A 14,929-nucleotide genomic window follows, 5' to 3' on the forward strand; every position below is an offset into this window, starting at 1 on the left:
ATAAACTTAACAACCTCGCGCTCGTTCAAAGAAGAAGAATCAAGAAGTATTAAACAATGCCGAGGTTAAAAGACAGTCGGTCTTGGAAATTGTGGAATTATAACTTTCTTACCTAAGCTTTATAACTTTAAGTGATATCAAGCTTCTTGCACAAATTTTTGGCTAGTAACAATAAGGATGATGCTCTTAGAAATGCATATTAGTTGACTCAGTCTTCCTCATTGATAATGATGTAAGGTGTGACACAGGCTGAAACTTATAGGAATGATAGAACAAAATTCTAATAAAGAATACTACCATGATATTCGTCCAAGCAGGCATTACGTTTATTTGGTGTGTTTCGGAAGTAAGCTCACAAGCAATGAGCATAAGCTTTTTACGGATTTTCCTCGCTAACGAGTATGTGGTCTTCGAACTTTCGGCAGATGAGTAATGTTATTGCTAACAAATATTTGAGAAACTCAGTTGAGAAAACACTACATATGTTATACTCTTTTCATAGTGTTTTGTATATATCACCTTTTTTACAGAATGGGTGAAATCTGATTTTTACAGGCACCAAGAGATCAGTATCGCCTCTTATAACTCAGCTCTGGCTTGCAGTTTTGTGGAAGCTCATCTGTGAAATAACGAGGAGAAATGTAACAAAAATATTTTTAAAATTTAATCATATAGATAATGATGTATAATAATGCTAAAATTTGAAAGAGAAAACGTTCTTCCAAAAACTTGGAGTGAATACTTTTAAATCATGAATTTACCTCAAACGAGTTCGAAATCATAGCACGATACCCAACGAAGCAAGCTTTACATCTACTGTTTAGTCTATAATTGAACAATTTATTTGATTGAAACAACTGCGCAAAAGCAACAACAAACATAAACTAATAATTTACTATTTATCCCCGTCGAAGACGCTTCTATTCACGTAGACTTAGAGCCTGAGGAGTTTTGTTTCAATATTAATACACTTTATATCGATGGAACATTCTATCGATATGCTGTTTTTCAATACTTTATATTATTGTAGTATAATGAAGCCAAAGATTGTAGTGAATAACTTCTCACAGTTTCAAATTACTTTATTAATTACATTTCTGGTTGGTTTCATGCACAAACATACAAGCGATATGACGGAATTAGTCGTCACAGCTGACACCACTTGCTCGCTAATTTCCGCTATTGCTGACAATGTGGCGCTGATCCAATGTTCAGTGTTCTCTTCTTTTTCCCATTATCTTTTCTTTGATCTTGATTCTGTAAATTGATAAATATTGAACAAGGGAAGTAAAACTGAATCAAAGAACTAGAAAATGGATGTATTGCACTTATATCCTTAACCCCTCAAGAGGTAAGGGTGTATTTTTTTGCTAAAGTGATTGTAGTTGCTTAGTCAAGAACGGTAGAGATAAAAATCGATAGTATACCGTAATGCTTGCTGACTTTCTAAGATTATGTCGCCATCTGCATTTAAGAGCTCACCTTAACGATCTCACTCGGTCTATATGCGAACACATCGTCCGCTTCATTCTAAAATGAACTAGAATAATTGAAAGCAGAGTGATTTGATAAAACTTGCATGTTAAACTGAAGCATAGCTGTCTTGAGTTAGAGATTAATGGAATTAGTGACTATGTGCAAATTTTTGTTAGCTGCATAGATAAAAAGAAAGATTGTGACCTTGTGATTGAGTATGAAAGTCGTTACATCATTTGCCACCATTGACACGAGTAATTACGAGATTTATTTGAAATAAAATTCATCTATTCACATAGAAAAGGCTATGATGGAAGATTTAAAAAAAATGCTCGTCAAAACTTCAGAAGTCTACGAAAAAAAATCAAATTATGTACATATAAGCATCACAAGACAAGAAATGTTGGAGGAAAGTGATAGTGATAGCACGAAATGCTACAGAAATCTTAACGAAAAAAAAGGAAGTAAACAAAGAACACGATGAATGTTGGGTGATCAAAAAATTGCATTTAAGAACTGTTTATGAAATGTGAAAATTAAACCATTGAAATGATAATGTCTTCATGCAGATTCTTCTACCTTGACTGGCTTCAAAAGCTTCTCCTTTGAAATGGAATTTCCTCATATCTTTAGCCGACCAACGGTCTTTTCCTCGTGCCGTCAACGTTCTAAAAGAAATATGCTCTTCTTCCACGACTATCTTAAGACTTCGAAAATTATTTAAACAAGTAATTTTTCCGCTCAATTACTGAATAATAAAAATAGACTCCTATACAAGTTTTAAGCACTAGAAATGTAACATTTTTGTTTTGTCCTCAATGATTTACTTGTCGACCGGGATGAAAGCGCTCCTGATTGTCAAACTGTGATGTACAACAGAGTTTCTTCCGACAGATGATCGCCCAAATTGAAAACGAGTTTGAGATTTCCATCCAAAAACCAAGCTGTTATAAATTATTGAGAATAATAGCTATTTTCCTGTGAAGCATAGTCGTTAAGTTGTAAACCTTGAGAAATTCCTAGTAATGTTATAACGGGAAAAGAAAGAGATCTCACTAAACCAGCAACATACTCTTTATGTGTAACGGCAATATGAGACAATAGGCTTACTCTTGAATGTGTTGCAGCATGGAAGTGCCGAACTTGTCCTCAGGAAACCAAATGCACGAGCAATTACAACTATCTCAGATTTTAGCCGCTCAAATTAGATCTTAGTAATATTTCACGATTACTATGTAGCTCATGCTACTCGTTCGCAAGAGTTGGATAAAAAGTAAAGAAAAAATAGAAGTCCGGAAGTCGACATTTTAGTCAAACTTACCTTTTCATAAGTTTAAATGCTTTTTCACTAAACAACGTCCATCGTTTTGGTAGTGTCGGATTTTTATGCTTCAACCATTGCTCCCATTCCCAGTACTCCTTATACATGATAGACGCTTTTTGCCATAGGAATCGTCCTCTCAAGCAGTAGTAAAAGATAACACCTGAAGTGGCATGAAAATCAGTATGCCTTGCCAAAGTTAGTCATTAAATTCTATATATTGTTCTTTCATTTTACTAAATGCTTCCTGAACCTTCTTCAAAATACTTTGCAAGCTCTCATATAACTTCAATTGTATATATGTTCTCCATTTCAAAAACTTGTTTTAAAAGCTACACTTCAAACATTGTTGTATTTTCTTATTGTGTTGTTAATTAGTGGTAATTATTAAACTTTTGAATGAAACGCGTGTCGTGTGGAAACCCAGAGTGATATTAATGATTATGAACAGAAGCCATAGATTCATCAAGTCAAGAAAAAGATTGATTTTGGCTTTGAAAACATAACAGAAGAACTGCTGTAGGTAAGAGAACACAAATACTTACCTTGAACCTATTCTTGAAAAAGGGCATAAAGTGTAGATCCTAGAAGTGCAAGAATGTTTACCATTTTGAATACAGACAATCTAAGAAACCATGGGCACGGCTTCAGTGACCGAGTTATAAAAAGTGGTTTCTACCTCATTTTTACAGAGAAGATCTAATCATGAAACTTAGCCATGTACGTTTTTTGTGCATTCGTCTGTTTATTATGTAACCATTCATGAAATGAGAAATTCCGTCTAAAAATAAGAACCGCACGTATTTTTCAAGCAGCTCCCTTACTGAGACTCCAGAAAGAGTGGACGGTGTCGTTTTGCCGAAGAGTGTCTAACTGACGCCCATAAAGAACGAGATTGATAACCTCACATGAAAACGGATCAACGAACTCCATCATCAAATCTTAGCCACGATGATTCAGATGAGAGATAAAATCGACGAAATCGATTCCAAGCATAGCTAGTGAGGAATAGAACTTTCGTCACACTAAAGGAAAGCTTGAAGCACATTCCAGATAAAGAAAGTGATGCTTGTAAACAGGAAATACTTTACACTACATTTTTCTTAACTAGGTAGGTTTAACAAAAACTTTTTAATCCAAAATTTAGTGGAAATTGTAAGAAGAATTATTAGTGATGTCGACGCCAAAAATACGATAATTATAAGAGGCTGAAGATTTATGATAATGTAACACACCAAGTCAGTCTAGCCGCTGGGTTAAACGGCAACTTACAAGAGGTAGCATCATAATATCAGATGAATTCATTTCAAAATCATGTAAAACCACTATGAATTGTTTTCTATTGAACAGTTCCTGATCAATAGTACTCGCGATAATTCCTGATAAAAAAATTTCTTGCAATAATAAGTTAATAAAGCGAAGATAAAGTGGTATGCCTCGATCAATCCCTGAAGAATGCGCCATACAATCGACTTCATCAAGCATCGTAGAGGTAATTGAATGCATATTTGCTCCATACACTGATCTGCGGTGTCTTCCTATGTATCAAGTCGATGCCTTTACCCTCTTATTATCAATTTTCCGATCTCGGAGATACGGAAGGATTGGTGAGCACGATGCGCTGAATCGAACCATCGATCGATCCAGTGTGAATTTCAGGACACATCTAATCGCTGCGCTACACTCGCCGACAAAATTATAAGAATTCGGAACGTAATAAATCTAAGGAACGGGCTATATTCACATCTATCTTCCCATCAAGGAAGAGAACTGCTAAATAGCAAGCTGAACTGCTTAAATACTATGCTGTCCAAACACATACATGCTCAAAGTCACGGCTGTTCGATAGCTGCGGATAAGATTTCGATAATCAGAGCTGAAGAGTTCCAAATATGACAGACTTAAAAAAGACAATTTATACTAACGTTCTATGTTTATATGTAAATTTCTTAAGCGCAATTTCCATCGGTTATAACTGGGCGGGATTTCGTTATGTTTCTCTGACTTTTGCATCTTAACGCAGTAATGATGCTCTTCTCTCGTCCTTCCTTTTATCCCTTCTCTGAAGAACTTTGCAACATCGGCATGTTGCTCGCGCATCTCCGCCTTTGGGTATCTACCGGAGTGCTTCTGCCGACGGACTTGTGCTTTTAAATTATCGGCTTCATTAGCACAGACATGGAGACGTTGATTTAAAGAGTCTCTTCAACTGCTTGAGGTTTCGAGAAACCTTTTTTCTTCGGCATCATAAATCACTGAGGTATTCCAATCTCGGCCTATCTAGTGATACCGTTCTTAACCTTCTTAGCTAATATCACATCGTTAGTCAAAGATTCAGACGCAAGTGTGTATGCGTTGTAGCGACGTATGTACAATACGCCTTTATACTATCACCAGACCCTAGATGGCTAGAATGATGCTGAGATTTAGTGACCTTGTTTGGCTCATCCCACCCAAAGTTGCCTTATTATAAGTTCTTTTGAGGTGATGAAAATAAGACAATTTATTTTCGCTATTTTTGGCGACAGCTACCATTGGATCGTTTGCAAGACTCCGCCAAGGAAATTGATATTTCTACGAGCATAGCTCTTCGGACTTTTATACAGCATAAGTGAAGCGGAAATGCTAGACGTAAGGTTGCATACTTTGATACACGACAAACGGTATTAATAAAGGTAGAATAAAGCAGTTTCTAAAGCCATGTGTTCAGCAGATCTAGGAATAAGGGAGGACGGTATACTTAGATATCTAAGTGCGTAACTAACACACAGCAGATTCAATAGAAAGAAAATGTTAGATGATTTAAAACGTCAAAATAGAAATGAAACTGAATCAGTTGAAGTTTGGACGACTGACTAACAGAGAATTGGTTAACATGATACAACTTCTTGTCTGCCATGGACAACAATATTGGAATAGGAGGCACTCAAAAATACCGTAACAAGGATGAGGCTAAGAAGATTGTTAATTAACATTATTAAAACGCGCAAATATAACCTTTTTCAACATGTTGCTAGAACAAAAAAGAAGGAAAGCTTTCGAAAATAATCACAATAAAGAGGGAAAATCACTTAAGAATGCCGCAGATAAATGCTAAAAGAATACACCCGTTTAGAAGTCGTCACGTGTTTCTTGTACACGAGCGCCAACCACAATTTATTGCAATTCAAACAGCTTGTGTTTTCCTTGTCACTAATGGTTTTCGCCCACACATACAAACAGTCATCAACAAATGAATTTACCAAAACCATAACAAACAATCAACAATCTACTTTTGAATAAATTTAATTATTCTGAATCCTATAAAAAGAAAAAAAAGCAAATTCCTCTCCACAGTATCGAACGATATATGGTAGAAATGTGCTTAGCAAGAAACATAATACTGTTATTAATGTTAAAGGATAAAGGATGAAGTGGTTGACGTTGATCAATCCTTGGGATGCGCCATGCATTCGACTTCATTAGACATCATAGAGGTGATTGAATGCATATGTGGCCTATACAATGCCTTGCGGGGGCCAGCCGATGTGTCAAGGCAGTATTTTTATCCTCCCATACAATTCTGGTACCAATTTACCGACTCCGAAGAGATAGTAATCTTGGTGAGCCCGCCGCGCGTATCGAATGCATTGTGCATTGCAGGGCGCCTCTAACCACTGCGCTACACGTGTCCGTTATTATCGTTACGTTTATCAGTCTAACGTGCCCTTCCTCATCTTCGAAGTGGGATTCTCCACGGTGAAAGTTTGAAACCAACGTTGCACTGTGCGTTTGTTAACAGCTCCTTGACCCCATGCGTTAATTGTGCTACTCTATGTCCCAGTCTGAAATCGTAGAAATAGACTTGTCGAAATTTTTCTTTTGACACCTGAAATTCTAACGTTTAAGATATGTCAAAAACATAATTGGCAGCATTAATTAATTATGCAATTAATTAAAACATATACAAGAAAAAGATATAGAGAGAGATAAGATAGGGGCACGTGTAGAGCAGTGGTTAGAGGTGTCCTTCAATACACACTTCATTCGATCCCACGCCCTGGGCTCACCAAACCTTCCATCCATCCGGTTCAGCAAACTGGTACCAGAATTGTATGGGGAGGATATAAAAAACACTGAGTTGACACATCGCGCAGCACCTGCAAGTTATTGTATAGGCCAGACATCATTCAATCACTTCTACGATGTCCGATGAAGTCGAATGCATGGTGCATCCATTAGGGATTGATCAACGCCAACCACTTTATCCTCTATCCTTTTGTAGAAGAAAAATGACATTACGAAAGCAACATTATTCTCCGAACAACCTAATACATTACTAACTAATTATGTGAATAAATAATAAACCTGATTTTTCGTGAATGAAGTTCTAACTTTCTTTTCTTGGCAATTTTGGTCCACGAATTCAGCTTCGTCATTTCGAGCACACCGGTTTTTTTATCATTCATCTTAAAGTGTTACTGTTAGAACGCAAATATCCTTACAAAATACATGTGAATTTTCAAATTTACCTGTTGATATCCATATAAAATATTGTTGACAGAAAATGTAGGGTTTTCCATTCGCTCGAAATTGTATGAATGATAATACGAAGCAGCTACAGCAATTCCTCAGAAAAGAGGAGAATAAGCGGCGGAACCATAATGAAATTCGGTGTTAATGTCAATCAACTCGTTTATTTGCTATTAACAACCACAATAACATTGAAAATGAAAATTAAAAGCGGTGGAAAGTAAAACGACAATTATGCAATCGACATAACTGTTTGCAAGCACTGTTATTCTCATCCCGTATGTCGATAAGATCATTACGACGTCTAGTTGTACTTTAATTGCGGAGAAACAAACTTTCTAATTGTATAATAAAAGAATAGAGCTAAATAATGGTACTCAATAATACGCAAAAATTTTGACCTCGCAATTTTACCAAAGGGGTGCATTTCAGTGCTTGGCCACGTTGCCTTTGGCTCGATCTCGTGTTCTCGGCAACCGAGGCCTCCATCATTCCGGATTCCAAAAATTGGTAGTGGATATGTTTGGGAGGATAAAAACATTGACTTGATAGGTGAGTTGCCCAACGAAAGTCATTGTTTAAATGTCATACTCATTCAATCATCTCTAATATGTATTAGCTCGAATGCATAGCGCATCCCTGAGGCATTAATATCACCAACACTGAGGATAACATTGAATTAAGAACAAACACACTTAATTGATGGATTTAATTCCAATGATTTCTGTCTGCATAACATGTCATAAAATTGGAATTTATAAAAGTCCTAACACAGCATTGCCATACACTGCATTTGCATATTTTCTGAAATTTAATGACCAAAGTATAAATCGTAGAATTCCACTGTTTTCTTCAAAAAAGGCATTCTTTTTCTAATATATATGTATATATTCGTATACTTTATGATGTCAAAAAATTTAGGAATTTGGGCATTCTTTGCATATCCTTGAATGTGGATTTTGAAGCAAATGTACACCAAAAGTAGTATTCGAGAAGAATCTTGTTCTATAACCTCAAAGCGACAAAGCTAAGTCACTTTCTTAAGTCTCCAAGCTCTTCGCGGTGCTCAAGTACTTTAGTTGTCGGAAAATTATTGGGAGTTTTGGATAAACCATCATAACTCATTATGTGCTTACTATAGACTAGAATTATCATCAGGTCTAAACAATCCATCGTCGTTTGCTGTCAAGTTTTGTTAACAAATAAACGTTCAAGGCTATGGCTCACCTCCATGTTTCCTATAATTCATTCAACGATATGGAAGACAGGTTTCATAGGATTAGATTACATTTCGAACTTCCCAACAGAATTTACCAGGGACTTCTCAGACATCACAAGATACGAGTGTACTTGAATATTTATGAAATTATTAGTGTCCTAACGCTATCACTTAGCCATGTACTTGAAAAGGCTGATAGAATTTCGAGACAACGGAATGACAGAGACGCTGTGTTGCCTGTTATAACAGGTTCGAAAAAATCTACTTTAATGTGTACCAAACAGGTCAATACTAGATGTAGTCAATGTAGAGGTTGTACACTGCAATAATTGTAATATGTATATATATATATATATATATATATATAGTGTATATTGTAAACGATACGGATTTCAATCATGTTTAAATGATGTAAAATGTAAACGTCACATTTTAGAGAAACATTTTATTGAATATTTTGTGAAGAAAAATCGTTTAAAGGGTGCAAGTTATGTGAACACCTAGCATTTTTTCAGACAATCGTTTTGACGAAGCCCGAGTGTTCAACTACATTACAATTTCATTCGTACAAGTCTTCTCAATGATTTATTCTTTTTTTTAACAAACAATTAAACAAGATATTATTGCAAATGTTGAGCTTCAGAGCTTAGAAAATACAGTATTTATAGTCGTAGCTTCAATGATTTCTTCTAAGATGATTCTCACTTCACCATCAGCAATCTGTCGCCCTGAATTGGAAGTGTCAGAAAAAGTACCTACTTCAACATTTCCAGTGCAGTCACGGACTACAGAATCCAACTTAGACAAGAATAAGATCTTCGACAAGACAAAACGACAGATTAAAATTGTCATCAAAGTACTGAAGACAAGAGTAAAACCAGAACAAATGATGCGTGATGTGATCAATATTAACCTGGAGTGATTGGAGCTTGCTAATAGTCTCTAAATAAGAGCATATGAAATATTAGGATTTTGATTGTGAATTAATTTCACCGTCAGCATCTTCGACAGCTCGCTCCTTTTATCATCCGACTCTTTTGTCTTATTTTCTTTATTGTCGACGTTCGAAGTAGACGCAATCTGAATTCTGTGTTCGACGCACGGAAATAACGAGCTGCGACTTATACTAGCAGCAGTGGTACACATGTATACAGTATAATACTTGTAAATGCTTACATAGTTAGATGTACAGTATATAGAATCATTTTATATTACACAGCTATTCCGCTAGCATTACGAAACCATACGATTAAAATATGAACGAACCTCGGTGATTGATCCAGTTGGCTCATCCGATGCTGCCGGACCAGTCTCCTCAACAGCTGGTGTTGAATCTTTATTTAATTCGCTATTAACGATATACTGAAATCATATCAAGTAAACCAATGACACGCCATTCTCGATGAAAATGTTTTGAAGAGTCGCTAATTTAAAAAATGAATTCAGATTTTTAGAGTATCTTTACACGAACGAAGAATACAAACACACACAAGCAAATATACACGCCCAAATATTCACATGAAAATACGTAGGTATACCTTAATACGTACACATGAACAAACGTTTATATGTATATATATCGGACCACAGTTTAAAGATTTAGGTTCTGTCAGCATTCGCATTTTCGTTGAAGAACGTACCACCAGAGGTAAGATGCGAGCACTTCTGCTTAGGAAATACTTTTGATTAAGGGCTGGTAATACCAATGAGGAAAAAATTGTTACAAAACATTCTTTGATAATGCCCTGATAATGTCATACTTTTGAATGAATTGGTTGGTGTTTGTTCAGTACGACGATGATAATACAACAGCACTGAGTGAGGTTTAGTTTATTTGCGGTGTTGCGGTGTAGAAGGTAGAATCATATGATGTCGGTGAGTGAATAAAAATTTTTGAAGCTTTTTTCAATTGTGCATAAATGTAATGTGTGTGCGCATGTGTACATCGCATGTGTACTTTTCTATGTACCTAACTACATAATTTACAAGTCTCTCTTTCTGATGCATAATTACAATTTTTAACAACCACAATAGAAAACCACTACGTAGAACTATTCTCTAACTTACCAAGTCTGTATTTCAAACATTTTGCTATGCCAAAAAGTGCATAAAGTTTTGTGAGTTAGAAAAAAGGCTACAAAATTAACATAGACTGAAAGTAGGCAGAGCAAAAATACACCTGTGATAGGTTGAGCGAGCCGTAACAGCATTGCGGATGCGCGCACAAACGATAGGTATCGATCGGACGAGAATACGAATGCGAAGGCAATAACATATAACCTACCTATGCAAAAAATAAATGGTTAACAATACTTAACCTTAGTGGTATAACAGCTTCTCTGCTTTGTCACACATTAATTCTTCGTGTCGGAGACAAAACAACGATTATGGAGTTTATCTCATCATATTTGTAAATCACATCTTTTCTTTTCGACTTTACGACGAATAACTAGAAAAAATAAATCAAATAACGATGATATTTTAAGGAAGACTACGAAAAAGAAAAAGCGAAAAAAAAGTTCAAGAGAGGGTAGTAGAATTGTTCTTCGAGGCTAGTTATGTTTTTTCTTCTATGTGTGCCGAATAATCGCAAACTTCTTCATTAGCTCTTTTTAATTTTAACAAAGCTTAAAATATACTAAATACGTTGGAATAACAGATCGTCGTAATATGAAGGTTAGCAGAGTGTGAGATTTTTCGTTTTCTTGAGCAGCGATGTGTGCATATCAACGCCAAAAATTCAGATAACAAACCGTACAAAGTGGAAAAACTTACCAAATCGTGTGGAGAAACGGTGGGAAGGAAAGTTGAGGTAAGTTAGAGTGCGCGGAAAAGCGCAGTGGATAAAAGTGCCATGCAATACATGTGGTCACGAGTCGACCCAGCAATTCGACGTGACCAAGCCGCCATTCATTCAGTGGAGGCGAATTCGTACAAGATTTATTTGTTAGGCAATCAATACTATACCTCGTATATTAAAAGGTCATAACGAATTATTTTCTGGACCAAATATGTATTGGGTCAATTTTAGTAAATGAAAAAAAAAGTAAAAAATTAATGAATTTCGAATGCGTGGCGTATCTCTAAGGATTGTTTAACGCCAAACGTTTCAAGCTTATGGAACGTGTGCGTTTGTTTTCTTCTGGAATAGAAATGGGTAATTGAATTGGCCGTGTGCACTGCTTTTACCTTTGTATCCATTTACAGATCTACACATATTGCTGGAAAATTTTGATAGCTGTGCTAGAGTTTTCTCACATATTCATTCAAATGGAGTCGCTATTCTTTGTAGATCGAAGGAGGCTTGTCCCAATAAATCTGGCACCAATCTGCCGATTTCGGATGGTTGGGAGGGTTGGCTGGCCCTAGGCGTGGAAAACTACACTTATTATGCATGTGTTTTACAACATCTTCAACCACTACCCTTCCAATGCCCGAAATGAACCGTCCAAATAAAATTGTAGGCTTATTGCTGCTCACATGTGTGAATAATGATGGAAGCAATTTTTAGGGCGAAAACAGAAAGGAATGTGGTGAAGTAGCAGTTGACATTGACAAATCTCAGGAACGTAGAGGAATCGTGGTTGAAAAAGAGAGAAGAAAAAAACTGAAACAAGAACGAAAGTCTCGCAGTGCCGATAGAGCACAAAGGCGTAGTGAAGTTAGCAACAACGAGAATGCATCGATGTTAAAAACACGGAACGATAAGTCCTTCTACGATGTACCGAAAGCGAAAAGTCTATGCAGAATGCAGAATGTCGATGATGAGCCGCAAGCAAAATCATTGAAACGATCGACAGAGAGGCTCTCAATTTCGCTATCAACAGATAATCGCTCTATTTGGGCTCAAAACCTCTTGATGCACGTGGTTTGTCTTTTTTATATTATTATTCTACTATGAACCGCCATGGAAGACAGCCTGTAAAAATCTACATAACAAAAAGAAAGGAACACGTTTAAGAACAATGTAAAATTTTAGAATATAACATCGTTAAGAAAAGAATTCATTCAAAATAAGAGAAATTCGCAAACGAACTACACATTTGAACACTGCAAGTGAAATATGACGAAGAACAGTGTATTTATAATAGAAGAATAAAGTAGTGGTTTTATTATTAGTACTTAAATTTGTGCTTTCGATAAATAAAATTTGCTAAAGACTAGTAACTATAGCGACTCTTTCTTAGGCTCAGACAAGTTAATCGAACTATACTTTTTATTATACATGTTACATCACCCGATATCTCATATTTGCTAATACCAATACTTGCTCCATCGGAATCGCCTCCAACCACTAGTCTTTGAATTTGGGGGTAGATTCAGCTGATCCTTGATGGTTTTAGTATTCTTTATGAAAGTGGTAAAATACGGATCGAATATCTCTTCGCTATCCTGGGACAGCTCTGAGGAGCGTTCTCATGTCTTAAACATAGGCAGTCACCAGTCCATTATTAATCATTCTTCGTGCGAAAAAACAAATAAGGCTAGATTTTCCCAAGGCCTTCCAGTGCCGGTATGTCTTTTAAAACTTTCTCAGTTATTCGTTTCATCAACTATATTACTGCAGGATAATGGTGATTGTTGCCTGAAATCTGACGGAACATGCTTGAATGCTGCTAATGAAGCACCTTCAGAAAGCAACAACGGCGCGGTTGGTATAATCACAAGTATTTCGTTCTATCATTATTAAACGATTGAATATCTTGTTCCAGGTTTCCGTTAGTACTAAAATCGTAAACAAGGAAAACATAACGAGTGATGTTACCAATAAGACTACGATCACATGCTATTAGACATGCAAAAAGTGATTAAGAACTTTCTTGGAACTGTTACTGTATGTTTTAAGCTTCCTGAGGCGTTCAAATTTCAGCTTAATTTGAGTCATAGTTGGAGTACTCCCAAGCGGATTCTGGATTCATCGTATGTTACCAACGAACCGACAAACCCTTCTCTTTCATCTTCAGGAGTCGTACAAACGAGCACTCCTATTTGTGTGTTACTGCATTTTCATATTAATTCTATAGCCATCCACTGCATATTCACTCTTTTACATATATATATATATATATATATATATATATATATATATATATATATACGTATGCACACGTACATACATGTGTATATACATATATATATGCATATATATACATATATGTGTATATATACATATATGTTTTTTAGCCTTAATAGCCAAAGCTACATCTCGACATCATGATCTTGCTAAAGAATTCCATGGTATATCTCTGATCCTGCCTGAAGGTAATTTACATGGAAAAATTGGATTTAGTTCGGGTTCCTTTTATGTGTATAGAGTTGTTTTTTCTTTTTAGCTTCATCTACACTTGATGAGCACTCTGTTGCGGAAACCACGGGATCGCTTCATTTAAGTATAAGGACAATTCAAGAGGTTTTAAAGGTATACCTTTGATCCTAACGAAGAGTGTATCTTCGATAATCAAAAATTCTGAAACGAGTATTTATTGTCTTAACTTAAGCAAGAAGTATATTTAAAAGTGACTATTACACATAAGTTAGGTTAGTAAATTCTTGCGAAACATTGATAACCCTGGCATGAAAAACAGCATAGTTTTTCTCAGTTATTTATTCGTTAAAAAAGAGATCGCGGTGTTTGAGTTCTTGGAAGAACGGTGGAATTATCTCTAATGTCGAATCTTTTAACCCGTTTATGGAAATGTTCCTTATTAGTCGGACACCTTTCCAGAATTAAAACGAAAAATTTTTCAGAAACAACCCTCTGGTGCTTCCACAGAATCGTTAATGAAGGTGTTGGAAGAGCATAGAAAAAGTCGAGTGAAGGCACGAAAAGATCATAATCACCTTTTTGCGCCTCCGGTTTCATATATGTCAGTGCATATATCTTAATTAGTAAAAAAAGGTGCATTCACACTGCTCTATTTAAGTAAACCATCATTGCCGTGTACCTCGCGTAATCTCTCTTCCACTAAATCATGTAGCAGTGGTGGAATCATGGTAGGAGCTGTCTTTTATAGTTGCCGCAATAACATTGCGCAATATATTTGTAGTTTAGGCTGGATTCGCTTTGGCAGAAAATGCTTTGGTAGGTTAAGTTTCAAGTGTTTCTGTAAAGGCTGTCTTCCTGATTTATTTTCAAGGCTAACATATTCTGTTCAGGATAAAACTACAGATATGAATAAGACAATTGTTCCTGACAATGAAATGGTTTCAAAGGTTTCTGCCACATTGACGGTTGTTCTTTGACTTTATTTTGCTATCGTTCTATTTAGCATGATTCATTTTCCTTTCAGCTCTTTATTTTGCTCGCCCACCCACTACTTTTTTATTGCTCTTCTCCATATATTTAATCTATACAGCTTCCCGATGCAGACGTTATATCACGCGTCGCCGGAGAAGCTTAT

General features: G+C 36.0%; 1 protein-coding gene across 1 annotated transcript; it reads left to right on the plus strand.

The window, feature by feature from the left end:
• Positions 1 to 11,382: 11,382 nt before the first annotated feature.
• LOC309798307 (uncharacterized protein) lies at positions 11,383 to 14,610 on the plus strand (the record flags this gene model as incomplete). The annotated part of the gene is made up of 8 exons (XM_082646533.1): positions 11,383 to 11,459; positions 12,051 to 12,396; positions 13,375 to 13,519; positions 13,713 to 13,790; positions 13,862 to 13,947; positions 14,277 to 14,395; positions 14,453 to 14,522; positions 14,581 to 14,610. Coding segments are annotated over 8 exons (951 nt in total), but the record flags the coding sequence as incomplete, so codon positions are not given.
• Positions 14,611 to 14,929: the final 319 nt, after the last annotated feature.

Source organism: Mesoplodon mirus (assembly GCF_964341445.2).
Source record: "Mesoplodon mirus genome assembly, contig: HAP1_SCAFFOLD_2700, whole genome shotgun sequence".
In the NCBI taxonomy this organism is placed as follows: Eukaryota; Metazoa; Chordata; class Mammalia; order Artiodactyla; family Ziphiidae; genus Mesoplodon; species Mesoplodon mirus.